Below are 27680 nucleotides of genomic sequence, written 5' to 3' on the forward strand. Positions count from 1 at the left end.
ACACGTAGTCACTTAAATTTAGTTATTTATTCCACTATTTAATGAAACCCGTAGAGAATAATTGTAATAGTTTTGTAGGTATTTGATGAGGAATGTTAAACCTCAAGTGGCTTGTGTGCATATACAAGTGACCCAATTACAACTATTTTTAGTACTAACACGGCAACACAGCATATGTCAGTACCAAAAACACAAATAATTTGTATTGGTATTTCTTAGCAATGTATTGGTATACCAATACCATACTAGTCTTAGTACCAATACCAAATTAGCAGGTACCAATTACAAGCCACTTGTGTCCATCCACTTGAGGCCAATACTTCCTCGTATTTGATTGCTATATGTAGGGGTGTTCATCGGTCCAAACCCGGACCGGACCGGACCGGACCGAAGACCAAAATTTAGATATTCAAGACCCGAAGACCGGCTGAACATGCTTGGACCGAACCCGGACCGGACCGAAAAAATCGGTCCAAAACCCGGACCGGACCGGTTTGGACCGGTTCTAGGCGTATTTCTATATATTTTTTATTTTTTCTACAAATTATGGTAAAAAAAGAAAAAATATATATAAAAAATCTATTGTTTAAGGCTTTTTTTGTAAGATAAAATAAAATATATCATAATATAGTAATATTTACAACATAGTAAATGAGAGAATTAAATTTTTGAATAGTTTATATTATATTTTATTAAGGAAATATCGGTCCGGTCCAAAATCGGGTTTTGGACCGGACCGAAGACCGAAGTTTGATATTTCTCGACCCGAAGACCGGACCGATTGCCTTCGGTCCGGTCCGGTCCAGTCTGGGTCGGTCCGGTCAGGTCCATTTTTTCGGTCCGGACCAAATTTTGCACACCCTTAGCTAGCCCTAGCTATATGAAGATTTATTATATTTGGGGACGAACTTACTTTACGTTTTTTTTTTTAATATATACATTGTGTTGTGATTGATGGTGACACATCATTCGAAAAATCCTGGATTCACCACTAAATGGCTATGTACACGGAATGACTCCTCTACCCTCACTTCTTAAAGAAAAGATTAGGCAAGCCTACTACTTTATCTTTCTATTTTGGCAAACTTTTATTTACAAGTGGTATACAATATATATCGTAAACTAGTTTAGGGCCCTGCAACGCACGGCTACTACTAAAACAATTTATTATTTTAATAGTAACTAAAAGACTTGTGATATTAGGAAAACATGAAAGTAAAAAGGATATATGAAAAAGTATAAATTCAAAGTTGTGTAGAAAAATATTCAAATGAACTAAATTTGCATATACTATGCAAAGTTAAAAATTATAGTCGTTTACTTGTATGTAGAACGATCTAACAACGTTAACAAAACCCGAATGACTCAAGACTAATTTTTGAAAAAACCTAAGCATAACCGAGTTAGTCAAATACGACATATTTTGAATTGAGTAAAATCTTGATAAATAAACTTATATGTTAGTCTACTTACCATGTATTATTATTTTAATTAACATTCTTACTTACCAGTTACCATGTATTATATTATTAATAGTAGACTAACATTAGAAGTTCATTTATCAATATTTTATATATTTCTTATCAGATTAAAAAGTTATAATAATACATAAATAAAATTATATCATAAAGGAAAAAATAATATTGATTTAACTTTCCTCCAATAATATATTATGCAGTACACATCTATGGTAATTAAAATATATATTTATCTTAGTTTCCTAAAAAAAACGTATGTAATTTATTTATTTTAAAATAAAAAAATAAAAAAACATTTTGGCGGGAAAAAATCACACCAGGAAATGACACGTGTCATTCCTGGTGTCTCTTTTAGTATATAGTAATAGATCGGAGTAAAAGTTACTCAACATGTTTACAAATTACCCTTATGGCCTTATATACGTAAAAATTATCTATTTTTTGGTGATAAAATTTTATTTTAAAATTATTTCTTCAAAATCACTAGTAATGTATAAAATTTAGCATTTGACCCTTTAAAATGTTTATCTATAAATTTTTTATATGTATATATATAATATAAAAGTTACAAAAAAACTAGATAAAAGTTACAAAAATGTACAATAAATTTAGTGTACCCATTGTGCACACAAGACCTTTTGTTCCTTTTTAGGGCATGCTTGGATTGGGTGTAATGGGTTATGGGGGTAATAAAAGTCAAACCACCTTAATAAAAGGCCAATGAAGGTGAATTGAGGTGGTTGCAAGGAGGATGGTGTGGTGGTATTGTGATGAGAAGTTGTGGTAGTGGTGGTGTTGTGAGGAGAAGGGAGGAAGGGAGGGAGTTATTACCCCCCAAATGAGGGTAATAATCACCCTAGTGGGAGGTGGGTAAATATTCCCTCCATAATAAGGGTATTTGTTCCCCCTTTTCTTTTATTTTCTTCTTTCCAACACTAGCTTATTTTCTTTGCCACCACTTCATCTTCTCATCATCACCTTCAAGTACCTTATATTTTTTAGTTTGACTTTTATTACCCCCTTAATGTATTACCCTCAATCCAAGCATGCCCTTAGATTAGTTCACAACATTAATTAGTTAGGTGCGCACATTTTAGCAAGGTGTAGAATCAGTAACTGTTTCTGTGGCTAGAAAAGCTGAAAATATGGAGGCAGCCTACAACTTTATCTGTAAAAACCAGTTCAGGGGAAAATCTTATCTTTGTAACAGCTCCTGCTACTGCAACAGAAAAAAGGGTGCGGAGGCAAACGGAATTTGTTTGCAACTGACATCAATATTTCAAGCAGGACTGTACTGCCGTTAGACCTCGAAAAAAGGAAGACGGCCAAGAAGGTGCCGTTTTGCAGGAAAAAAGAAAACTTACAATGAAATTTACTGATGATAAAATTTGGTTTTTGATAAATTGATAAGTATATACGAAGTACTTCGTAGTAGTATGAAATTATATAACAAATTGACACAATGCAATACACATATCTGTAAAAAAAATTAAAATGTGTAATATACAGTTATTGATTCTGAACATTGAATTTTAATCTTGCAATTAAAATGGAAAAACTGTAATCGCATTCCCAGTCTCGCAATCAATATGCTTCAATTCTGCAGCAATTCTGCGTTCACAGCATAAAAAAGAAGTTTATGAAGGAATCAACATGTTAACAGAACCTATTTCATTTTCCTTTTTAAAAAGGGACAACACATTTTCGAGTTCAATTCATATGCATAGATGAGAAACCAGATAATAAGGTTGTACAGAGGATTAACAGACGATAGTATCACTTTTAGCAAAATTTTCGCTATGAAGTTGATGTACAGTACCAAGGCATCCCTACTTACCTTGTGTCCATTATTTCATGATTTCATACTAATTTTTCAATAAATACATTCAATAGAAATTAAAGATTATCATTGCAATATGCTGTTGAAGAAGTTTGAGCATTCAGAAGCAGGATAAGTTTAACTTACAGCCTTTAATTTGGGTGGATCACTAATAAACGTCATAGGAAAGTCTGACAGTTCAGTATAATGTAAGATTCAAGCTCCACGGTTGATCTCGAGATCAGAAAAGCAGCTGATGATCACGTAAATTAGAGGTGGCCATCATGTAGCAAAGAGTTCCTGACAACTGACCCTGTAAAGTTGTCTGTTTATGTAACAGATTCAGACACAATTTAGTTTAAATAGGATCACTCGAAGTGCAAGAAAGAAACACAGCAAAACACAAGAAATAAACTGTTTGAGAGAGATAAACACCCGTGACTCTTCTAGGCAACTCAAGGGGGAACTTGCTTTCAGAAACAAGGGTCAAGCAATCACTGTGATTAACGTGCATTGTAAGAGATTACTTATCATCCTCTTTGAGATTTACTGAGTTACTATCATGTTTCATACCTATTTTGATGCTAATCATGTGTTTTATACATCATAAGAAATAACACGTTTCCTAGCTGTCTTTAACTCTCTATAGTTTATGCTAATCGTGTTTTTTTTTTCTTTCTTTATTTGAAATACATATATAACTAACAGATAGAAAATGTGAACCTGAAAATCACCTATAAAGAGTAGTTCAAGTTATAAAATCACCAAAGAAGAGAGTGCTTCCCTTTCGGCCTTTAGTCGTTTCTTTTTAGTTTGTTATGTAAGTGTTTTGTATGTTCCTGGTAGATTTTCTTTCTCGGTAACTTGTAGTTTGTAATAGTGTGTAAACTCTTTAATTTTGCAAATTAAGCCTATGTCAAAAAAAAAAAGTTATAAAATGACCATAAATGACAATTTGACCGTTTTTAATATGGACCTCCACAGTTTATTGTCAATGGAATCAGGAATGTTGGTGTAGTTCCGAGAATGCTTCATCATGCAACTAATTGAGCTCAGCTAGAAAAACATGATTTGTATCACTGGCTTTCATTGTCATTAAAAGATTAAAATGTCTCCTCATATGTAACAAATTCATGTCTATCACGAGCACTTCCATACCGAAGCTCTCTAAGATTACATTTTTCCAATTCCCATTAACAACTACATGCTCTTCCTCCCTATTCCTAACAACAGTTTAATGAGATAATGCAGGTCCCAGCTAAGGTCAGCAACATGGCAAAGATGATTCTGAACTATGTGCCCGTCTATGCAATGCTACCAGTAAGCCTTTATAACATTCATTATCCATAACCAATTCCATTAGCTTACTTTAATCTCACATAACAAAGTAGCAGAATGACAAATTTCTAAACTTTTTTGGTGGACCCAGTTGGGAGTTGTTACAGATGACAATAACTTTGAGAACCAGGATGACCTCAAGAGACAACTATACAAACTCAAGGAAGCAGAAGTTGATGGAGTGATGGTGGACGTCTGGTGGGGAATAATAGAATCTAACGGACCTAAGAAGTACAATTGGAATGCTTACAGAAGCTTATTTCAGGTCATAAAGGATTGTGGCCTGAAAGTACAAGCCATAATGTCATTCCATCAATGTGGAGGGAACGTTGGAGATGCTGTGAACGTCCCACTTCCACAATGGGTACTTCAAGTTGGAAATTCAAACCCTGATATCTTCTACACTAATAGAAGGGGCACCAGAAACAAAGAGTACCTGACTCTTGGTATTGATAATGAAGCCATCATTGGAGGGAGAACTCCCATTCAGGTAACTACCCAGTTTATCCTCCAAGTATCCTAATTATTGCTTCAGCTACTACCAGATGACTTTTTACACGAATGTACTAAATGTAATTGCTTGTTTTCCTGAATTCTATGGCTTGTTCCTCTGTGATTTTTTTTGTTAAACATTAACACATACCAAAAGGAGGAGGGAGAAATTGCACTAATTTCTGGTTATAACTTCACAGATCTACAGTGATTACATGAAGAGCTTCAGAGAGAGTATGTCAGATTTCCTAGATGCTGGCCTGATAGTTGACATTGAAGTAGGCCTTGGCCCTGCTGGAGAACTACGTTATCCTTCTTATCCACAGAATCAAGGATGGAGCTACCCAGGGATAGGAGAATTTCAGGTAATAATAAAACGGGATCTGTTGGATAATTGGATATGTCACATAATGTGTGATAAATACGAGTTGATATAGAAAATATATTAATAAAAAACTTTACTTTAGGTGTATATATCATTACATGCATCACTTTGGCAGATATAACTGAGTTTCAATTTGTTCATTTATCAGTGCTATGACAAATATCTAAAAGAAGAATTCAAAAAAGCTGCAACTGATGCTGGCCATCCTGAGTGGGAACTTCCAGAGGATGCAGGGCAATATAATGACAGACCAGATGCAACAGCATTTTTCAGAAACAATGGGACGTACCTCAATGACCATGGAAAATTCTTCTTGACCTGGTATTCGAACAAGTTATTGATCCATGGTGACCAGATCCTGGAAGAAGCAAACAAAGCATTCTGTGGCTGCAAGGTCAAGATTGCAGCGAAGGTAAGTAAAAGATACGGTTATACGAATATGAATGACTGGAGATAGCATTATGCACAAGGTGACAATTTTTAATTTTTAACTGATTGACGAGCAGGTTTCTGGAATACATTGGTGGTATAATGATGACAGTCATGCTGCTGAGGTTACTGCAGGATACTACAACTTGAGAGACAGAGATGGGTATCGACCAATAGCAAGGATGCTTTCTCGGCACTATGGAGTTTTAGACTTTACATGTCTTGAAATGAAGGACTATGAGCAACCTGGTTATGCTAAAAGTGCTCCACAAGAGCTTGTGAAACAGGTAAGGACATGAGAGCTTGATAGTAGAATCATACCCTACAATGTCAAATCAATAGCATCCAAAAAATGGTTTTGCATCGGATATACTTTTAAAGATTTGTCATGTGATCTTCTAGTCATAAAATCTTGCAAATTATCGACTAATAAGAGACCTTTCACTGGAATCTATTTAAGTTTAAGCCTCCAAAAACCAACTCTATTATGACATAAATTGTGTTCTATTTTTACCAAAACAAAAAAATAAAAACCAATTCTATTTTGTTGCCATATAAACATATATACCTGTACGACAAAATCAAAATGCGCAGACACTATTTTCCTTTCAAAAACGACTACACCAAGATATGATATAAAATAGTTCCATGTGAATTTCCATACCTTAGAATTTTGTTTGTTTCTTCTGAGATAGCCATGGTGGACGGTTAATAAATTCAAAGTAATTTGCAGGTCTTGAGTGGTAGCTGGAGAGAAGGTATTGAGGTTGCAGGTGAAAATGCACTTCCCAGATATGATCCCAACGCTTATGATCAGATGCTGCTGAATGCTAGGCCAAATGGGGTGAATAGAGATGGTCCACCAAAACTGAAGATGTACGGCTTGACATATCTTCGTTTGGGAAATCAGCTGCTAGATGGGGGGAATTTCCAAGTATTCAAAACATTTGTGAGGAAAATGCATGCTGATCAAGTAAGTGACCAGCTTTACGATCAAAATATATGAACGAAAAGCTTCTACAAAAAAAGTACAAAAAAAGTAGTTCATTCTTTTAATATTCATTTGATTATTTTCAGGAGTACTGCCCGGATCCTGAAAGTTACGGAAGGCACATCGTTCCACTGGAGCAGTCAAAGCCACAGATTCCAATAGAGGTTCTTCTTGAAGCAACCAAGCCAATGGAACCATTTCCCTTTGACAACGAAACGGATATGAAAGTAATAACTTGAGCAGCATCTTCTATAATAAAGTGAAACCCAAGGCAGTTTGCAAACATGCAACTGTTGAGCAAGCAAATAACGTTTCCACTTTCCAGAATGATAGGCTAGCTAATAAAGAAACCCCAGATAGGCTAATAAGGAAGCCACATAATCTACCTGTGGGGATCCTCACTGGGTGTTCTAGTTGTTTGTTGTAATTTGTTGTTGTGTTGTTGATGCTTGCTGTTGTTTTATCCAATAAAGGGAACTCCAGCCTTCATCATAAGGATGCTTATGAGAGTTCAATATTATCTGAGAAAGATATGCCTCTGAACAAGTTTTCTGTTTTACTATATTTGTGCTGGTAGTATACATTGCTCTTCATAATTCACATAGTAACACTTCATCAAACAATAAACAGAAGTTTATGTTCCTTTTTCCGGATAGTGTTCATGTATTCTCACTGCTATATCATCATAATGTAGTCATTCTCACTTACTGCGCATACAACCAAGTCTTTAAATTGGTCGCGTACAAATTCATGAAGATTTCATCCCGTGCTTAATAAAACATGAGTGTCACGGCCAGGCAATCACAATCAAGTTCACTGGTAGTGGTCTCTCGTTCAAAGTGAGCAAGGGAGAGCAGTAGCTATTAGTATTCCCCATCATTCCAAATTAAATAAAGTTACTGTTGTCATACTATTCAATGAAGCTGCAACCTTTAGGCATAGCAAGTCCTTTACTTTGTAATTTACCTCGCAACTTCTCTACATCATCCCACCTTTTCTCATCTGCATATACATGTGAAAGAGAAATGTAGCTGCTTACTCTATGTGGGTTTTCTTCAGAAACTTTCTGAGCAGACACCTCAGCTAGACTAACATTTCCATGAAGTCTACAACCAGAGAGTAGGGAAACCCATACATCATCTGTCGGTTCTACTGTCATATTTTTGATAATTTCATACGCCTCCTCTAAGTGTCCTGCTCTGCTAAGAAGATCAACCAAACATTCATAATGAGCCAGTGCAGGCTTCATGCCATACTTCTGTTGTATTTGATGAAAAAAAATTCTCCCATCCTTAACAAGTCCTGCATGGCTACAGGCAGTCAATATACATGTAAAAGCACCTTCGTCAGGAACAATGCCATTTTCCACCATTTGGTTGAAAACTGAAACAGCTTCCCTGCCCTTTCCATGATGCCCATATGCTGAAATCATAGCAGTCCAAGAGATCAAAGTCTTCTCTGCTATTTCACCAAAAACACGTTTTGAACAAGACAGTCTACCACTTTGGGCATACATGCCTATAAGAGAAGTTGCAGCCATAATGCTGCAACCAAACCCTTTCTGAACAAGATACGAGTGAATGGACATGCCAAAATCAATTGCAGTGACCTGTTCACAAGCCCTGAGCAAAGTGATGATTGTAGCCAAGTCTGGCTGTTCTCCATAAGAAACCATCTGGCAGAAAAGTTTTAAACCTTCAAAAGCCATGCCAATTTGAACATAACCTGAAATAATTGTATTCCAAGTAACAGAATCCTTCAATGAGACCGAAAATAACCGCCACGCATACATCATCATCTTGCATTTACAGTACAACTCAACAAGAGAGTTGGTCAAAAATCTATGAGAACTAAGCAAACTATTCCGCAAAACATAGCAGTGTACTTCCTTTCCCATATCAACCATTTGCAGATCAGAACAAGCTGAAAGGAGGCCCAGCAAAGTAGTCGAATCAGGGACTAGTCCAGATCTCAGAAACAAATTAAAAAAACTTAACGCCTCTCTAGAGTAACCACTCTTTGCATACCCAGTGATCATAGTATTCCAAGAGGTCAAATCTCTCTTAGACATTCTATCAAACACTAACCGTGCATTACCCATTTCCCCAAATTTCAAATACATTGCCAACAAACAATTACCCACATAAACATCCGACTCAAACCCACTGATCACAACCTCCCCATGAATTATCTTCCCAAATGCAATAAGAAAAGAATCACCACAAGCCTTAATTACAAAAGGGTATGTAAAATTATCAGGTCGAATCCCTAAACTAATCATTTCACGATAAAACAACAAAGATTTGAAATAAAACCCACATCCCGTATAACCCCTGATCATGTAATTCCACAAAAACGAAGATTTAAACTCAATTTGATCAAAAATTATCTCGGCCTTTTCCATTTTCCCACAATTAGCATAAAATGCAGCAAATTTAGTGCTTAAATTCGTGTCTTTATGGAGAACTCCAGAAGTTAGCATATGGGCATGAAGCAATTCACCTGGTTTCAAGGATTTGGAGTTGGTAAGTGACTGTAAGATAGCTCGGCATTGAACCGTCGAAAATGGAGGAGTCGAAAATTGGTTATTTAATGCGAAGGAAAGTGAGGAGCAGGTAGTGTAGAAGCTAATGTGTGATTTGAGAGCGTTTATGTACATTGCTGCAATGTATGGAGCACACATTGTTTGAATTTGCTGCTTTGCACAATTGTAGAACGGAGCACCCAATTTTTTCATATTCGAAGTTAGCCGTTTTTATTTTTTGAATAATCTCAACATAAATCATCAAATCTCTATTACACGATTGAAGAGATAGTTTATTTCTATTTACGCTTTATTTGGTTGGGAGGAATTAAAAGGAAAAAAAAAGAAAGAGAAGTGAAAAATAATGTTTCCTCCATTACACGAGTGAAGAGATAATTTATTTATCCTTTTTTAAAAATTTCACTTTCCTTTCCTCCCAAAATTGGAGGAATTTGGAAGAAAAGAGAAAATTAAAAGCTGGTCATTTACATTTCCTTTCTCTTCCCTTCATTTCTTTCCCTTAAACCAAACACAGAAAAATAAAATCTTTTTCCCTTGAGAAACTTTTGTGTGAGACCGTCTCACAGGAAAGACCGTCTTGTTGGCAGCTTTGTTGGCAGCCTCGTGGCGCGCGCTGATGTCATGCTGACGTCATCGATTTTCCAATTTTTTTTTCAAAAAAATTTTCAAAATTTTTTTCCGGCCTTAACTAATTGGGCTTTTAGCTTAACTAATTGGACTTTTGGCTTAACTAATTGGATTTCAAGCTTAACTAATTCAATATAAGGCTTAAAAATTATTTTTGAGATTTTTTTTCTTCGAAAATTATATAAAGACAAATAGTTAAGATATAAAGACAAATGGTTAAACTTATGAGTCGAATAGTTATTATTTTTAAACAAACTTATTATTAACTAAAACTCATAAAATCTTAACTAATTAGTTCCAATATTTAACTAATTGGTTTCATTGCTTAACTAATTGGTTCAGCGCTTAACCAATTGGTTCCGTTGCATGATTAATTGATTTTGTTGCTTAACTAATTGATTTTCAGACTTAACTAATTGATTTCAGTGGTTAACTAATTAGTTCCAGTGCATAACTAACTGGTTCCGGTGTTTCACTAATTGGTTCCCATGCTTCACTAATTGATTCCCGTGCTTAACTAATTGGTCATAATGCTTAACTAATTGGTTATATTGCTTAACTAATTAGTTACATTGCTTAACTTATTAGTTAAAAATATATACTAAAACTCATAAAATCGTAACTAAACCCCATAAAATTGTAACTAAAGCCCTGAATTGAAACTAAAAAATACGTAACTAAAACTTAAAGAACCTTAACTAAAACCAAGAAAATCGTAACTAAAACTTAAAAAATCTTAACTAAAACGAACAAATTCCGAACTAATTATTTCAAACTAATACAAATTTAACTAAAACGAAAATAGTCTTAACTAAATATAACAAAAATGTAACTAAAATGAAATCTAATATACATATATAAAGGAGGCATATTTGCTAAACTATTAGAGCGCCACCTAGGATTACTAATGGTTTCGGCCAATGAAAAATAAGATTTCTAATTTATTTTTGAATTAAAAAAATCGAGTGCCACGTAGATAATTAATTAGGTGCCACGTAGATATTTAAATTAATTAATTAATTAATTACTAATATAAACAATTTCATCCAAAATCAAATGCTCTAATAATTAAAAAATAAATCTAAAATAAAATTCATCCAAAATCAAACACTAATCTAAAATTAAATTCAATCCAAAATCAAACATTAATCCAATATTAGAGCGCCATGTAGGAAATATAATGGTTTCAGCCAATGAAAAATAAGACTTCAAAATTATTTTTGAATTAAAAAGTCGAATGCCGCGTAGATAAATAATTAGGTGCCACGTAAATATTTTTATTAAATAATTATTAATATTACTTATATGCAATTTCATCCAAAATCAAACACTATAATAATTAAAAAAATAAATCTAAAATGAAATTCAATCCAAAAAAAAAAATCAATTTAATCTAATATATAAAATATAGTTGGTATATGTGGGAGTTGTATTTTAACGTAACAATTTAATAGAAACCGTGCATCGCACGGGCTAAAGTCTAGTTATTGTTAACTAAAATCAATTTAATCCTGACTAATATAAATGAATAAATTTTTTTACATTTACAGTACAAATTTGGAAATTAAATTACATTTCTCTGCTATTTTTCCACCCTGCCCTATCTCACTCCTCTCCACGCCTAGCAACATGGCAACAATAACACCAACAAAGCAGCCACCGGAATGACAAGCCTAGCGCCTCAAGCCACCAGACCACGACCAGAGTAGAGGAGCAACCACAACAACGACCAAACCACCAGTCGAAGCGCTGCTCCACCACCATCTCCACCGTCAACCGCGTAAAATCCTCCAACATTGCAACAACAACCAACAGTGCAACAAAACCAAAAACAAAAATTAAAATCAAAAGACAAAATCATATTAATTCCTGAAAATGAGATTTTACAATCATCGAGTTCGGAAATCGAACTTACAATCATCGCACGATCTCCTTCCTTCGCCGCTGCATCTCCTTCCTTCGCCGCTGCTCGTCGGCCACTAGATTCGACGTCACTCTTCTCCTTCCTCTCTCATTGTAATCCCCCGTAATTTTATTATGTTTTATTTATATATTTTAACGTATATTTAATATATTTAAATAAGAATTTATGAATTTTGAAAATAAATATATAATTAACGTATATTTATTTATTACATTTTAATATTTTCAACGATTTACGAAATCGAAAATAATTTTAGAATTTTAAGTTGAAAAGAATTTGAATTACGAAAATTGATTGAATTTAGAAAACGATCCTATTCAGTTTTGGATTCGAATCAGAAAAGCTAAATCCTAATTCTAGCCCACTTGGGAAAGCCCAACATGAAAACCCAAACCTCATAACCTCACCCAAACTGTTTCACGTAAAACAACTCAAGCCCTCCTCTCCCTTTTCTGTTTCACGTAACTCAAACCCTCATCCATCACACTGCAGTTTTCTCTCCTCCCTTCACGTCCGCCGCTTCTGCCAGCCGCCACAGCCACCGGCGACCCTAACGCCGGTAACCCCTTTCTTCTTCTTCTTCGATCTCCTACTTCTCCGTTCTTCGTCCTTCTAATTTTCTTGCGTTCCCTTTTCCTTTCGTTTGTTCTCACCATTAACCCCCTCCTTGTGTTCGACTTTGCACAGCAGCACCACGAGCTTCGTGCCGCCGTCCACCACCTAGCGCAGTCACCCACGAACCTCGACCACCGCCGCACGGTAGTCCTCTTTATTTCCTTCTTTTTCGTTTTTAATTTTCTTGCTCTTCGTTCTTGATTCTTCGACCCTTATTAAACATGTCGTTCTCCACAGCCGTCGAGCCGCGCAACCAACCTCCGCAAGCTGCCGCCTTGCCGCCGCCGTGATCTGTCCGCCGGCCAACCCTTCTCTCTCCCTCTTTCTTGGTTATTTCTTGAACTCTAAGCAATTGAATTAAGTATTTTAATTTAAATGTTATTAATCTAAGTTATAATTTAATTAAATTGAATTTATGAATTTATGATTTAATTAGAATTTCAGAATTTTATATTATGTTTAAATAATATATTTAATTTTCAGATTATATAAATGCATTGAAATAATGATTTTTAATTATTTAAAGCATGAATTTTAAGTTTTAAATCATGGTAGGATGATTGTGGATTATTAAATTTATTGTTTCGATGTTCTAAGAACGTAGATTGGCCTTGGTGAAGTTTTTAAATAAGTTTACATTGCTGAAATTGAAAGTACGATGTTTGCAAAGAGTTTTCAACAAATTTCAATCTCTAATTCAATAATTGTTATGCTAGGAAAGCAAATATTCAAGTTTTGTTATTGGAGAAAAGTTCTAAATATGTTTAGGATGTAGTTAGAATGTGTTATTATAGCTGTGAACGATTAGAAGTTGATTTGGAATCCTTGTTGGTTGTTTTTAAGCGGAGAATTCTCTGTAGGCGACTTTTGAATTATTAAAGTGGTCTTGAAGTTTGTTTACACAAGGTACGTACATACCTGTGTGCTTAAAATGTGTGCTAATTGTTGAAACCATGTTGAATTTGTTGTTGAACTTGGCTATGTTGATATTATTGTTGAACTTGGTGATGTTGATATTATCGACGAACCTAGTCAGGTTGAAATTGCATGTTTAATACTGTTGGATGGACGTATTGAACCTATATTGCATTAAGAAATTATAACATGTTAGTATGGATGATTGATGCAAACATGTTTGATTGGGAACACTAGATTACTTTGTATATGTTGATTCAGATCAGTTGATTGTTGTTCCCTTTTTAGCTTTTCACTACTTTATGAGGGCCGAGGACCTTGTTTAGTAAGTTGAAACTTTATACCCATATACAGGGTTGATCATGGTTAAAGGAAAGGTTGGGTAAATTGGAATGAGTCTTGATTGATGCCTTTATGATCACGTACTTAATTCTAAGATAAAAACAGTTGTGAACGAATGTGGATTATATGCCTTATGTGATTATTGAGTCATAAAAGAGTCTCAATTTGTAAATCATGTAAAGTGAAACTGAGTAGCAATAGCTTTAGACTGTGCACGTCTAAAGTGACGGACAAACAGGAGTTGGGGTTCATGGTGGTAGCCCATGGCCTTTATCTCGGACCGGATTGATCACCGTGTCCTATTTTTATTCAAATGTTCCTCGATATCGCAGGTCTCTGAGGTTACGGAGTCGCGCCCGTACCTCGTCTTCCTTAGTGAAGGCTGTCGGACGGTCAACTCGGTCCATTGTCTATTTCAACTAAAATAATATTATTGCTAAAAGTCTAGCCTAGTCTAGTCTGGTCAAGTATGGTCGTCAAACTATCATGTTTTGTCTGCCTTTATTTGTGTTCATTAGTATCATGTTAGGGTTGTTCGTTTAATAGAATCATGTTAGGATTATGATTGATTTAGTATGTAGTACTCAGCTTTGCTGATTACGTGCTTTTGCTTGTGCATGTTGATCATGGCTATGCCTTATTGATCCTGTGATGACCCAATCTTTGGTGAGCAGTCTCTAAGGATCAATAAGCATTGTCCATCTGCAGGTTTGAAGATGTTGCTGTTAGGTTATGATACATATGACAATTCATAAATCATGCGGAAAAACCATTTAGCCAGGAATACATATTATTTACACATAATCATATAGCATAGTTTAGATGCATACTCTTTGTTGCGTGCCTTCCCTAGCTGCGCCCGAACCGAACAAGAACAAGTCTTTAGGACTCCAAGTGTCGTCCCTCCGTAGATAGTCCACAGCACGTCCGGATCCGCCTTAAGATTGACCAACTAGAATCGCCCTTAAGGTACTAAAGATTTTCGGCACTCTTAGATAAGAAATGTGTCTGAATTTTCTCTCAAAAACTCACTTTGAATACTTGAATAATCTGTTAAAATATGTGACCCTAGGCACGTATTTATAGAGTTATGGAAAGGGTTTTGGAATCCTATTAGGATACTAATTTATTTAATTATAACCCTACTAGGACTCTAATTAAATAATCATTATCTAATAGTTTTAGGATTTAATCACACTTCGAATCCTGATTGCTTCAGGATTCCCGCACAAGCAATGCACGAGCACCGTACACCCGCGCAAGCCTTGCGGCCCACGCTAGGCGCACAGCGCTCGGCCCATTGCTGCGCTCCGCGCGCGCGCCCAAGGCCTTGGCTGGGCCTGGCCTTGCGCTGGGCCTGGTCGAGGCTTGGCGTGCGCTGGTGTGCGTTGGCTCGCTGGGCGACGGCCTGGCTTCGTGCTGGGCCTTCGTCTAGCGGGCCTCGTCCGATGCTAATTCGTACGATACGCTTCCGATTAAATTCCCGATTCCGGAATTCATTTCCGATACGAACAATATTTAATATTTCCGATTCCGGAATCAATTTCCGTTTCGAACAAATATTTAATATTTCCGTTTCCGGAATTATTTTCCGATTCCGATAATATTTCCGATTCTGACAATATTTCTGTTTCCGGCAATATTTCCGATTCTGGCAATATTTCCATTTTCCGATAATATTTTCCGATACGTACCATGTTTCCGTTTCCGGCAACATCTACGACTTGGATAATATTTATATTTCCGATACGATCCATATTTCCGTTTCCGGCAATATCATCGTTTCCGGAGTATTCATTTCTTGCCTGTGACGATCTCAGCTCCCACTGAAACCAAGATCCGTCGATTCCGAATATCCATAGATGGAGTATCTAATGCCATTAAATACTTGATCCGTTTACGTACTATTTGTGTGACCCTACGGGTTCAGTCAAGAGTAAGTTGTGGATTAATATCATTAATTCCACTTGAACTGAAGCGGCCTCTAGCTAGGTGTAATCCCCCGTAATTTTATATATTTTGTTTATATATTTTAACGTATATTAATACATTTAAATATAATTTACGGATTTCAGAAATGAATGTGTAATTAAAATATAATTATTTTATTTCATTTTGAATAATTTTAATGATTTATGAAATCAAAATGTATTTTTGAATTTTACGTTAAAACGAATTCGAATTTCGAAATCACGTTCGATTGAAATTAGCAAGCAATCCTAACCATTTTGGATTCAATAACCTAAATCCTACTCCTAGCCCAATTGGGTAAAGCCCAAACCAATAAAACCCAAAACAAATACTCCCTCCCCTTTTCTAATGCACGTGAACCCAAAGAAACAAAAAAAAAAAAAGAGAAAACCTCCTCTTGCTCCTTCACTGTTCACGTAACAAGCACCAAACCCTCAACACCCTCCTCCTTGCTGCCGCTGCTCACGCCGCCGGACCCACCAGCACGTCACCGGCATCCCGTCGCCGCTGGTAACGCTCACCTCCTCTTTTGTCGTTCTCTTTTTCATTATTTCTTTTTCTCTTGTTCGTTTTTCTTGATCTCCTCCTCAACCGGTTCTTGTTCTCGCACAACACCACCACCACGCTGAGCGCTCGTGGTTCTGCAATAACCGCCGTCCTCGTCGTCCACCCTTGCACGGTAGATTCCTCCTCCTTATTTCCGTTCTCCCGTCGTGCTTTTCCTTTTCTTTCGTTTCCTTTTCATGGCTCTCAAACCATGCTTTGATTGTTTTGCCAGCAACACCACCTCGCCGCACCGCCGCGTGCCGCCCAGCCTTCCTCGTCGCCGGCAGTTCTCTCATTTCCCTTATTCGGTTAAACCCTTAAACCCTAGACTAATTGAATGTCTTAATTATATATATTTTTAGCTTAAATTATGATTCTTGAATTTAGATTATAAGTCTCATGATTTAATTTGCAAATTTCAGATTTTTACACTTGCGTAATTGAATTATTAATTTTCAGATTTGTATATTATAATTTAAACAATATTATTTTATTTTCAGATTATATAAATGCATTGAAATATTAGTTTTTGATTGTTTAAAGTATGAAATTCAAGGTTTTTATGATTGTAAATCATGGTAGGTTGAGTATGGATTATTAAATTTATTGTTTCAATGTACTAGGGACGTAGATTGACCATGGTGAAGCTTTTAAATGAATCTATATTGCTGAAAATTTAAAGTACGATGTTTGCAAAAGTTTTCAACGAATTTCAATCACTAATTCAATAATTATGATTCTAGGAAATCAAATGTTTAAGTTTTGATATTGGGGAAAGTTCTAAATATGCTTAGGATGCAATTAGAATGCTTTATTATGGTTGTCAATGATCAGAAATTGATTGAGATTATTTATTGGTTGTTTTAGGCGGAGAATTCTCTTTAGGCGACTTTTGAAAGTGTTAAAGTGGCCTATCAGTTTGTTTACACAAGGTACGTACATACCTGTGTGCTTGGAATGTGTGCTAATTGTTGAAACCATGTGTATTATTGATGAACTTGGTTATGTTAATGTTGTTGATGAACTTAGTCGGGTTGAAATTGCATGTTTGATACTGTTGGATGAACATATTAAACCTTTATTGCATTTTGAGGATTATAACATGTTAGTATGGAAGATTGATGCAAACATGTTTGATTGGGAACACTAGATTATTTAGTATATAATTCAGATCAGTTAATTGTTGTTCCCTTTTTAGCTTTTCACTACTTTATGAGGGCGGAGGACCTCATTTAGTAAGTTGAAACCTTATACCCATATTCAGGGGTTGATTAGTATTAAAGAAAAGATTGGAGTTAATTGGAATGAGTCTTGTTTGATGCCTTTGTGATCACTTACTCAATTCCAAGATAAAAACAGTTATAAATAAATGTGAGTTGCATGCCTTATGTGATTGTTGAGTCATAACAGGGTGTCAATTTGTAAATCATGTAAAGTGAAACTGAGTAGCAATAGCTTTAGACTGTGCACGTCTAAAGTGACGGACAAACAGGAGTTGGGGTTCATGGTGGTAGCCCATGGCCTTTCATTCGGACCGGATTGATCACCGCGTCCTATTTTCAGTCAAACGTTCCTCGATATCGTAGGTCACTGAGGTTACGGAGTCGCGCCCGTACCTCGCCTAGCTAGAAAACTCGGTCCATTGCCTATTTAAATTAAAATAATATTATTGTTATAAAAAGTCTAGTCCAGTCTAGCCTAGTCTAGTTAAGTATGGTCGTTAGATTATCATGCTTTGTTTGCCCTTAATTATGTTTAATAGTATCATGTTAGGATTATTATTGCTTTAGTATGTAGTACTCAGCTTTGCTGATTACGTGCTTGTTTGTGTGTGTTGATCATGGCTATGCCTTATTGATCCTGTGATGACCCATCTCTGGTGAGCAGTCTCTAAGGATCAATAAGCATTGCCCATCTACAGGTTTGAAGATGATGCATCATTGGGATCGGGATTAGAGAGCTTGTAGTTCTATTTGTTTAATTAAGTGATTCAATTTGTTAACTTGGATTTGAAACTTGTCGTACTATTCGTATTTCCTTATTTCAGTTGATTGTTTTGGACCTAATATGTAATAGATTAATTATGAACCCAAGAGTTAGTTTTATGTTTTCCGCTGCAAGAATTCTGAATAAGCCGTACGTTTTTACACGGGCGATAATACTTTGATAATTCCCTACAGTTATATTTAAAAAGAGGTTATTTTAGAAAATGGGAATTGTCGGGGTGTTACAAAGTGGTATCAGAGCTAAAGGTTTTACTGAGATTTCGTGTCTACCTTTTATATCTTAGGCGCCTAACCAACTAATTAGTTACGTAAAAGTAATTTCAAACTAGTGAATAAATTTAAAGTTATTAGCTAGAAATGTTTGAATTTATTTTAATTTTGACTCTTGAAACGTGCTTTGAAATACGTTCTTGTTTATGTGAATTAATGTATTTCGATTCTTTTGAAATTCAAATTAATATTTCCAAAAAAAAAAAAAAAAAAAAATTTTACTGCTGCTGCTGCTACAGTACCGTAAAAAAAAAAAAAAAAAAAAAAAAAAAAAAAAAAAAATTTAATTATTTATCGTTTAATAATTATTCTTTTAATCAATCTAATTCTTATAAATCATTCTTGTTTATCCTTTTATGCTTCAATGTTTGATATACTATGATTATTTTGAGAGTTGGGTAGTATAGGAAAGGGCATATAGAATAGAAGCATTGTGCATGCATTATGTCAACATGATTGTAATTTCTCTACCTGCTAACTGTCGTGTCTTTCCTATGCATTGCGATTGATATATATTCTTACTTATTGTGTATTGTGGGATCATACGGTAAGTGAGAGTACTAATTACTAACATAGAAACTATGTTTAATTGTTATAGATCACTAATCATGTCTGGCATACAAGGAAATAGAATAGGGAGCAATTCTAACCCTATTGTTCTAAGCGATGATGAAAATGAAATGGATTACGAGTCTGACATTAACAGTTACACCAGCCATGAACTTGTTCTGCGTCGAGTTTTAAGAGCAGGAGAACCTGATAGTGATGATGAAGCCCTTCGTGAATTTGATCGTGCTAGAGGGCAAACTAGGGTCGATATTTATCAAGCTGTTTTGAGACCTGAAAGCGATTCGGAGCCTGAGTTTGAGCATGAATTTGGGTTTGAGTTCGAACAAGAATTTGAGTTTGAGTTCGAACATGAATTGGAGGTTGAACCTGAGTTTGAGTTTGAGCCCGAACATGAACCTGAACCTGAGCCTGAGCCTGAGCCTGAGCCTGAGCCAGAGGAAGCTAATCATCAACTTCAAGGTCTACGAAGATCCTCTAGGCCAAGAAAAGAAGCTTATTATTTTGATATGGATGACGATGATGAACTTAAATATGAGTTATTCACCCTAGAAGGTTATAGCGAATCAAAGGACAAGTCTGATGACGTTTCCCTTTAGCTTTGCTTACATATTTAGTTGTGTGTGAGAAAAATGTTGGACAATCCGCCCAACCATAGTTTATGTTTATATCGTAGAACCTTTTTACGTTATTTTGAGAACAGGTGTGTGTTAATATTTAGGATTGTTATTGACATTCTTCTGAGGAATAAAAGTTAGATTATTGACTATCTAAAGGATCAAAGTTTTACGGGCACGCAAGGGGAATGTTTTCTTCTTTTATTCTAACTTATTATTCGTGATGATTGAAGTTATTCCTCGTCTCTCAGTTGAATGTTTTGCATGATTCTCCATTTCGTGTGCATTTTGAATGTTAATGTGATATTGCATTGCTAGAGGATAATGTAAGTAAAGTTTTGAACCTGAATTAGAGCATATTAATTTCAGGTCGCGCTCTAGAATGGCCAATAATAGTGACCTAGCTGCTGCTATTCGCCTCTTGGCGGAAAAACTAACCCAGGAAAGAACTGAGCGTCCCGATTCTGCAGGGGACATGTTTGAAAGGCTTGCGAAAGTTAAGCCACCATACTTTAAGGGGCAGGCAGACCCCACCTTCCTTGAAAACTGGATCAGGGAATTTGAGAAACTATTTGGGGCGGTGAACTGTCCTGAGCATATGAAAGTAGGCCAAGCTGTCCTCTACCTGAAAGATGAGGCCGACCTTTGGTGGAGGGAAAATGGGACTAGACTAAGTGCTGCTGAGGGATTCAATTGGGATTCTTTTATTGTTGCTTTGAGGGGGAAGTTTTATCCTCCTTTTATGAGGAAGCAGAAAGCCCAGGAATTTATCAACCTTAGGATGGGGAATTTGACCATTGCTGAATACTACAGTAAGTTTATAGCTTTGTCGAGGTTTGCACCTGAGGTGGTAGCTACTGAGGAACTAAAGGCTCAGAGGTTTGAACAGGGGTTAACCGATGAGATCCAACTGGGATTAGGCGGGGAAACCTTTACGTCCTTAGACATTGTGTATGGAAGAGCTGCCCATATTTATGGCCTGCAGACTAGGAGGGACAAAAAGAATATTGTTGTAGGGGATAAAAGGAAAGAGTTTAATGCTGGGGGAAGTCAGGGGAACTTCAAAAGGAATAGAAATGGAAATGGGAATGGTAATGATAATGGTAACTTTCAGGGAAGGAATAATCAGGGGAATAACTACACCAACAAAAACCAGCCTAACAGAGTGCATCACTGTAAGATATGCAACAACAATCACCCTGGGAAGGACTGTAAGGGGGAATTGGTAACTTGCAACTACTGTCGTAAGAAGGGGCATAGAGAGTATGAGTGCTTTACAAAGCAGAAGAGAGAGCAGAATGGTAGTGGGAGTAGTAAACAAGGGAAACCAGGGTTTAACCATTCGGGGAACCAAGGTTCGAAGCCTGCTGGGGCACCAAACAACCAGGGAAACCAAAACAAACCTGCCAATGGAAACAACAATAACATCAAGGCTCCCGGAAAGCTGTTCGTAATGAGTAGAAATGAAGCTGAACGTTCTGCAGACGTAGTTTCGGGTACTTTCTCTATCAACTCCTTACCTGTTAAAACATTGTTTGATTCAGGGGCAACATATTCTTTTATTTCGACCTCTATTGTTAAAAATTTGAAGTTAGTAGATTTTGAGGCAATTGATTTACCTGTTAGTATGCCTAATGGTGCAACAATAAGGTGTACGAAATTATTTAAGAACTTGCCTTTGAAGATAAAAGATTTCACTTTTCCATCTAATTTGATAGAATTTAGTTTGGGGGAACTAGATGTGATTCTGGGGATGGATTGGCTAAGCTTATACAAGGCCAGGATAGATTGTGAGATTCAGAAAGTAAGCCTAAAGAACCCTACTGGGAAGTCAATATCATATAGTAGTTTTGGGAAGTCTAGGAACTTTGGGGTGATCTCCGCATTACAAGTGAGGAAACTGGTCAATAAAGGGTGTGAACTATTTTTCTGTAGCGTCCAAGATGTAAGTAAGAAAGTTGGGGTAAAGATAGAGGATGTCCCAATCGTAAGAGAATTTGTAGATGTATTTCCGGATGAGATTCCGGGTATGCCACCGGCTAGAACCCTTGAATTTACCATAGAGTTAAATCCCGGAACCGCACCTATATCCAAAGCACCTTATAGGATGGCACCCCCAGAAATGAGTGAGTTAAAGACACAATTGCAGGACTTGTTCGACAAGGGGTACATTAGGCCTAGTGCATCACCGTGGGGAGCTCCAGTATTGTTTCTCAAAAAGAAAGATGGGAGTATGCGGCTATGTATTGATTATAGGGAGTTGAACAACGTAACAATCAAAAACAAATATCCTTTGCCTAGGATAGATGACCTGTTTGACCAGTTGAACGGGGCAAGTGTATTCTCAAAGATTGATTTGCGTTCGGGATATCACCAATTGAGGGTAGCTGAAAAAGACATTCCTAAGACTGCATTTAGGACTCGTTATGGCCATTATGAGTTTACAGTAATGCCTTTTGGGTTAACCAATGCACCCGCCATCTTTATGGACCTGATGAATAGGATTTTCCATGAGTTCCTAGATAAGTTTGTGGTGGTATTCATTGATGATATTCTGATCTATTCGAGGAATGAAAAGGAACATGACGAACATTTGAGGGTTATCTTGGAGACGCTTAGGAAGAACCAGTTGTATGCAAAGTTCTCTAAGTGCGAGTTCCGTCTGGAAAAGGTAGCATTTTTGGGGCATTATGTGTCAAAGGAAGGAGTCTCTGTGGATCCTGCCAAGATTCAAGCTGTGAGTGAGTGGCCTACTCCGAAGAATGTGTCTGATATTCGGAGTTTCTTAGGTCTAGCTGGGTATTATAGGAGATTTGTGAGAGATTTCTTAAAGATAGCAAGACCCATGACCAACTTGATGAAGAAAGAATCAAAATTTGAGTGGAGCGAAAAATGTGAGGAAGCCTTCCAAATTCTCAAAGAGCGTTTAACCTCAGCACCTGTTTTAACCTTGCCTGATGGGAATGAAGGGTTTGAGGTATATATTGATGCGTCGAAGAATGGGTTGGGGTGTGTATTACAGCAAAATGGGAAGGTGATTGCGTATGCGTCGCGTCAATTAAAACCATATGAGGCTAATTACCATACCCACGATCTAGAGCTAGCTGCGATTGTTTTCGCTTTGAAAATTTGGAGACATTACCTCTATGGGGCAACATGTAAGATCTTCACAGACCACAAAAGCCTAAAATACATTTTCACCCAGAAAGATCTCAACATGAGACAAAGAAGATGGTTAGAGTTGATCAAGGACTATGATTTGAACATCCAGTACCATGAGGGGAAAGCAAACGTAGTTGCCGATGCATTGAGTAGGAAATCTAGCCATAGTATGAATGTCTTGGTAGTTCCTGAAGAGTTGTGTCGAGACATGCAGAGACTTAGCCTGGAAATAGTAAATCCCGGGGAAACCAGAGCAAAATTGAGTGCATTATCCTTGGGGTTGTCCATATTCGAGGAGATTAGAGAAAGTCAAGCTGGGGATGAGTACTTAGGGAAGATCAAAGAAAAGATGGTTCAAGGGAAAGAAGTAGATTTCAAGATTCATGAGGATGGTAGTTTGAGGTTCAAAGGGAGATGGTGTGTACCACAGAAGTGTGAAGAACTCAAGAGACGTCTTATGGATGAGGGGCATAATACTCCATATTCTGTGCACCCTGGGGGTGACAAGTTGTACAAAGACCTGAAGCAAATCTATTGGTGGCCTAATATGAAACGGGAAGTTGCCGAGTTTGTGTCTAGATGCCTAACCTGTCAGAAAGTCAAAATAGACCACAAAAGACCCATGGGGAAAGTTCAACCTTTAGAAGTGCCTGGATGGAAGTGGGATTCCATTTCGATGGATTTTGTTACTGCCTTGCCTAAATCAAAGAACGGAAATGATACCATTTGGGTTATTGTGGACCGTCTAACAAAATCAGCCGTGTTTATTCCGATTAAAGAGACATGGAAAAAGAAACAGCTCGCAAAGACTTACATTAAGCATGTAGTGAGGTTGCATGGGGTCCCAACCGATATTATCTCAGACCGTGATTCAAGATTCCTCTCGAAATTTTGGCAAAAGGTCCAGTTGAACCTTGGGACAACTTTGAAAATGAGCACTGCTTTCCAACCTGCAACCGATGGTCAGACTGAGAGAACTAACCAGACTATGGAAGATATGTTGAGGGCTTGTGCGATTGACTTTAAGGGTAGTTGGGAAGACCATCTAGACTTGGTCGAATTTTCATACAACAATAGCTACCATGCAAGCATTAAGATGGCACCTTTTGAGGCACTATATGGGAGAAAATGTAGAAGTCCCACCTGCTGGAATGATTTCAGTGAAAATATAGTCTTGGGAACGGAATTCATTGAGGAGACTGTCAAGAATGTAAAAATGATTCAGGCTAGAATTCAAGCTGCCCAGGATAGGCAAAAGAGTTATGCTGATCTGAAAAGAAGAGATGATGAATTTGCAGTAGGTGATAAAGTGTTCTTGAAAGTATCACCAACCAAGGGTGTGATGAGATTCGGGAAAAAGGGGAAGCTAAGTGCCAAGTATGTAGGCCCATATGAGATTCTGCAACGAATAGGGAAAGTAGCATACAAGTTAGCCTTGCCAATGGAGTTCGAAAAGATGCACGACGTGTTTCACATATCCCAACTAAAGCGCTATATCCCTGATGAGCGTCATATCTTAGAGCCTGAGAGAATCCAGATCGATAGTAGCCTCACATACGAAGAAAGGCCTGTGAAAATCCTTGATAGAAAAGTGCGTAGTACACGCAATAAGGACGTCAGCATAGTGAAAGTGCTTTGGTCAAACCACGAGTACGAAGAGGCAACGTGGGAAGCCGAAGCTGAAATGAAGATCAAGTATCCAGAGTTATTTCCTGAGGTGAGTTACGAGGGCGTAACTCGTTTTCTTTAAGGGGGGTAGAATGCGATAGAAATTCGCGCTTTTTACCTATTTTTATGGTATTTTTATGCATTTTATGCTTATTTTTAGCCACTTTTACATGTTGATGCAAGTAAATAGATTCTCCGCATAAGAAAATGTGTTCTTGAATATTACAAGTAACTCTTAGTTGGCAAAAGAGTGAACAAGAGTGGCACAAAGTGCTTCTACAATAAGAATAAGTTGAAAAGTTTGGAAAGATATGTGAATTTTCGTGTCAAGTTTCGGGACGAAACTTCTTTTAAGAGGGGTAGATTGTAATCCCCCGTAATTTTATATATTTTGTTTATATATTTTAACGTATATTAATACATTTAAATATAATTTACGGATTTCAGAAATGAATGTGTAATTAAAATATAATTATTTTATTTCATTTTGAATAATTTTAATGATTTATGAAATCAAAATGTATTTTTGAATTTTACGTTAAAACGAATTCGAATTTCGAAATCACGTTCGATTGAAATTAGCAAGCAATCCTAACCATTTTGGATTCAATAACCTAAATCCTACTCCTAGCCCAATTGGGTAAAGCCCAAACCAATAAAACCCAAAACAAATACTCCCTCCCCTTTTCTAATGCACGTGAACCCAAAGAAACAAAAAAAAAAAGAAGAGAAAACCTCCTCTTGCTCCTTCACTGTTCACGTAACAAGCACCAAACCCTCAACACCCTCCTCCTTGCTGCCGCTGCTCACGCCGCCGGACCCACCAGCACGTCACCGGCATCCCGTCGCCGCTGGTAACGCTCACCTCCTCTCTTGTCGTTCTCTTTTTCATTATTTCTTTTTCTCTTGTTCGTTTTTCTTGATCTCCTCCTCAACCGGTTCTTGTTCTCGCACAGCACCACCACCACGCTGAGCGCTCGTGGTTCTGCAATAACCGCCGTCCTCGTCGTCCACCCTTGCACGGTAGATTCCTCCTCCTTATTTCCGTTCTCCCGTCGTGCTTTTCCTTTTCTTTCGTTTCCTTTTCATGGCTCTCAAACCATGCTTTGATTGTTTTGCCAGCAACACCACCTCGCCGCACCGCCGCGTGCCGCCCAGCCTTCCTCGTCGCCGGCAGTTCTCTCCTTTCCCTTATTCGGTTAAACCCTTAAACCCTAGACTAATTGAATGTCTTAATTATATATATTTTTAGCTTAAATTATGATTCTTGAATTTAGATTATAAGTCTCATGATTTAATTTGCAAATTTCAGATTTTTACACTTGCGTAATTGAATTATTAATTTTCAGATTTGTATATTATAATTTAAACAATATTATTTTATTTTCAGATTATATAAATGCATTGAAATATTAGTTTTTGATTGTTTAAAGTATGAAATTCAAGGTTTTTATGATTGTAAATCATGGTAGGTTGAGTATGGATTATTAAATTTATTGTTTCAATGTACTAGGGACGTAGATTGACCATGGTGAAGCTTTTAAATGAATCTATATTGCTGAAAATTTAAAGTACGATGTTTGCAAAAGTTTTCAACGAATTTCAATCACTAATTCAATAATTATGATTCTAGGAAATCAAATGTTTAAGTTTTGATATTGGGGAAAGTTCTAAATATGCTTAGGATGCAATTAGAATGCTTTATTATGGTTGTCAATGATCAGAAATTGATTGAGATTATTTATTGGTTGTTTTAGGCGGAGAATTCTCTTTAGGCGACTTTTGAAAGTGTTAAAGTGGCCTATCAGTTTGTTTACACAAGGTACGTACATACCTGTGTGCTTGGAATGTGTGCTAATTGTTGAAACCATGTGTATTATTGATGAACTTGGTTATGTTAATGTTGTTGATGAACTTAGTCGGGTTGAAATTGCATGTTTGATACTGTTGGATGAACATATTAAACCTTTATTGCATTTTGAGGATTATAACATGTTAGTATGGAAGATTGATGCAAACATGTTTGATTGGGAACACTAGATTATTTAGTATATAATTCAGATCAGTTAATTGTTGTTCCCTTTTTAGCTTTTCACTACTTTATGAGGGCGGAGGACCTCATTTAGTAAGTTGAAACCTTATACCCATATTCAGGGGTTGATTAGTATTAAAGAAAAGATTGGAGTTAATTGGAATGAGTCTTGTTTGATGCCTTTGTGATCACTTACTCAATTCCAAGATAAAAACAGTTATAAATAAATGTGAGTTGCATGCCTTATGTGATTGTTGAGTCATAACAGGGTGTCAATTTGTAAATCATGTAAAGTGAAACTGAGTAGCAATAGCTTTAGACTGTGCACGTCTAAAGTGACGGACAAACAGGAGTTGGGGTTCATGGTGGTAGCCCATGGCCTTTCATTCGGACCGGATTGATCACCGCGTCCTATTTTCAGTCAAACGTTCCTCGATATCGTAGGTCACTGAGGTTACGGAGTCGCGCCCGTACCTCGCCTAGCTAGAAAACTCGGTCCATTGCCTATTTAAATTAAAATAATATTATTGTTATAAAAAGTCTAGTCCAGTCTAGCCTAGTCTAGTTAAGTATGGTCGTTAGATTATCATGCTTTGTTTGCCCTTAATTATGTTTAATAGTATCATGTTAGGATTATTATTGCTTTAGTATGTAGTACTCAGCTTTGCTGATTACGTGCTTGTTTGTGTGTGTTGATCATGGCTATGCCTTATTGATCCTGTGATGACCCATCTCTGGTGAGCAGTCTCTAAGGATCAATAAGCATTGCCCATCTACAGGTTTGAAGATGATGCATCATTGGGATCGGGATTAGAGAGCTTGTAGTTCTATTTGTTTAATTAAGTGATTCAATTTGTTAACTTGGATTTGAAACTTGTCGTACTATTCGTATTTCCTTATTTCAGTTGATTGTTTTGGACCTAATATGTAATAGATTAATT

At 36.6% G+C, this 27680-nt stretch overlaps 2 protein-coding genes and 1 long non-coding RNA gene across 4 annotated transcripts; 2 read left to right on the plus strand and 1 right to left on the minus strand.

The window, feature by feature from the left end:
• The first annotated feature begins 3621 nt into the window (after positions 1-3621).
• On the plus strand, positions 3622-7581 carry LOC110791990 (beta-amylase). 2 transcript variants are annotated; one of them, XM_056837445.1, is made up of 8 exons: positions 3622-3812; positions 4549-4617; positions 4727-5125; positions 5328-5492; positions 5661-5924; positions 6019-6228; positions 6675-6914; positions 7019-7581. In XM_056837445.1, the coding sequence occupies exons 2-8, from the start codon at positions 4570-4572 to the stop codon at positions 7169-7171; spliced, it is 1479 nt and encodes a 492-aa protein (XP_056693423.1). In that variant the 5' UTR covers positions 3622-3812; positions 4549-4569; the 3' UTR covers positions 7172-7581. The 2 variants fall into 2 exon arrangements, with proteins under 2 accessions (XP_056693423.1, XP_021852463.1); XM_021996771.2 differs by lacking the exon at positions 3622-3812 and having other exon boundaries at positions 4543-4617; positions 7019-7171.
• Positions 7278-9737, minus strand: LOC110791989 (pentatricopeptide repeat-containing protein DOT4, chloroplastic). Its single transcript, XM_021996770.2, has one exon. The coding sequence runs from the start codon at positions 9667-9669 to the stop codon at positions 7843-7845; it is 1827 nt and encodes a 608-aa protein (XP_021852462.1). The 5' UTR covers positions 9670-9737; the 3' UTR covers positions 7278-7842.
• Positions 9738-24996: 15259 nt separating this feature from the next.
• On the plus strand, positions 24997-27680 carry LOC130467118 (uncharacterized). The gene is made up of 5 exons (XR_008927278.1): positions 24997-25561; positions 25664-25730; positions 25830-25905; positions 26465-26529; positions 27485-27680. It is a non-coding gene; the product is annotated as an uncharacterized lncRNA (long non-coding RNA).

The sequence above is a fragment of the Spinacia oleracea genome, chromosome 2 (genome assembly GCF_020520425.1).
Source record: "Spinacia oleracea cultivar Varoflay chromosome 2, BTI_SOV_V1, whole genome shotgun sequence".
NCBI lineage: Eukaryota > Viridiplantae > Streptophyta > Magnoliopsida > Caryophyllales > Amaranthaceae > Spinacia > Spinacia oleracea.

Bases quoted from the DNA above. Each gene is read 5' to 3' on its own strand.
- LOC110791990 (XM_021996771.2), top strand. From the start codon at position 4,543: ATGCAGGTCCCAGCTAAGGTCAGCAACATGGCAAAGATGATTCTGAAC. The intron at 5,925-6,018 runs GTAAGTAAAAGA...ATTGACGAGCAG, and splicing joins AGGTCAAGATTGCAGCGAAG to GTTTCTGGAATACATTGGTG. The intron at 6,229-6,674 runs GTAAGGACATGA...AGTAATTTGCAG, and splicing joins CACAAGAGCTTGTGAAACAG to GTCTTGAGTGGTAGCTGGAG.
- LOC110791989 (XM_021996770.2), bottom strand. From the start codon at position 9,669: ATGAAAAAATTGGGTGCTCCGTTCTACAATTGTGCAAAGCAGCAAATT.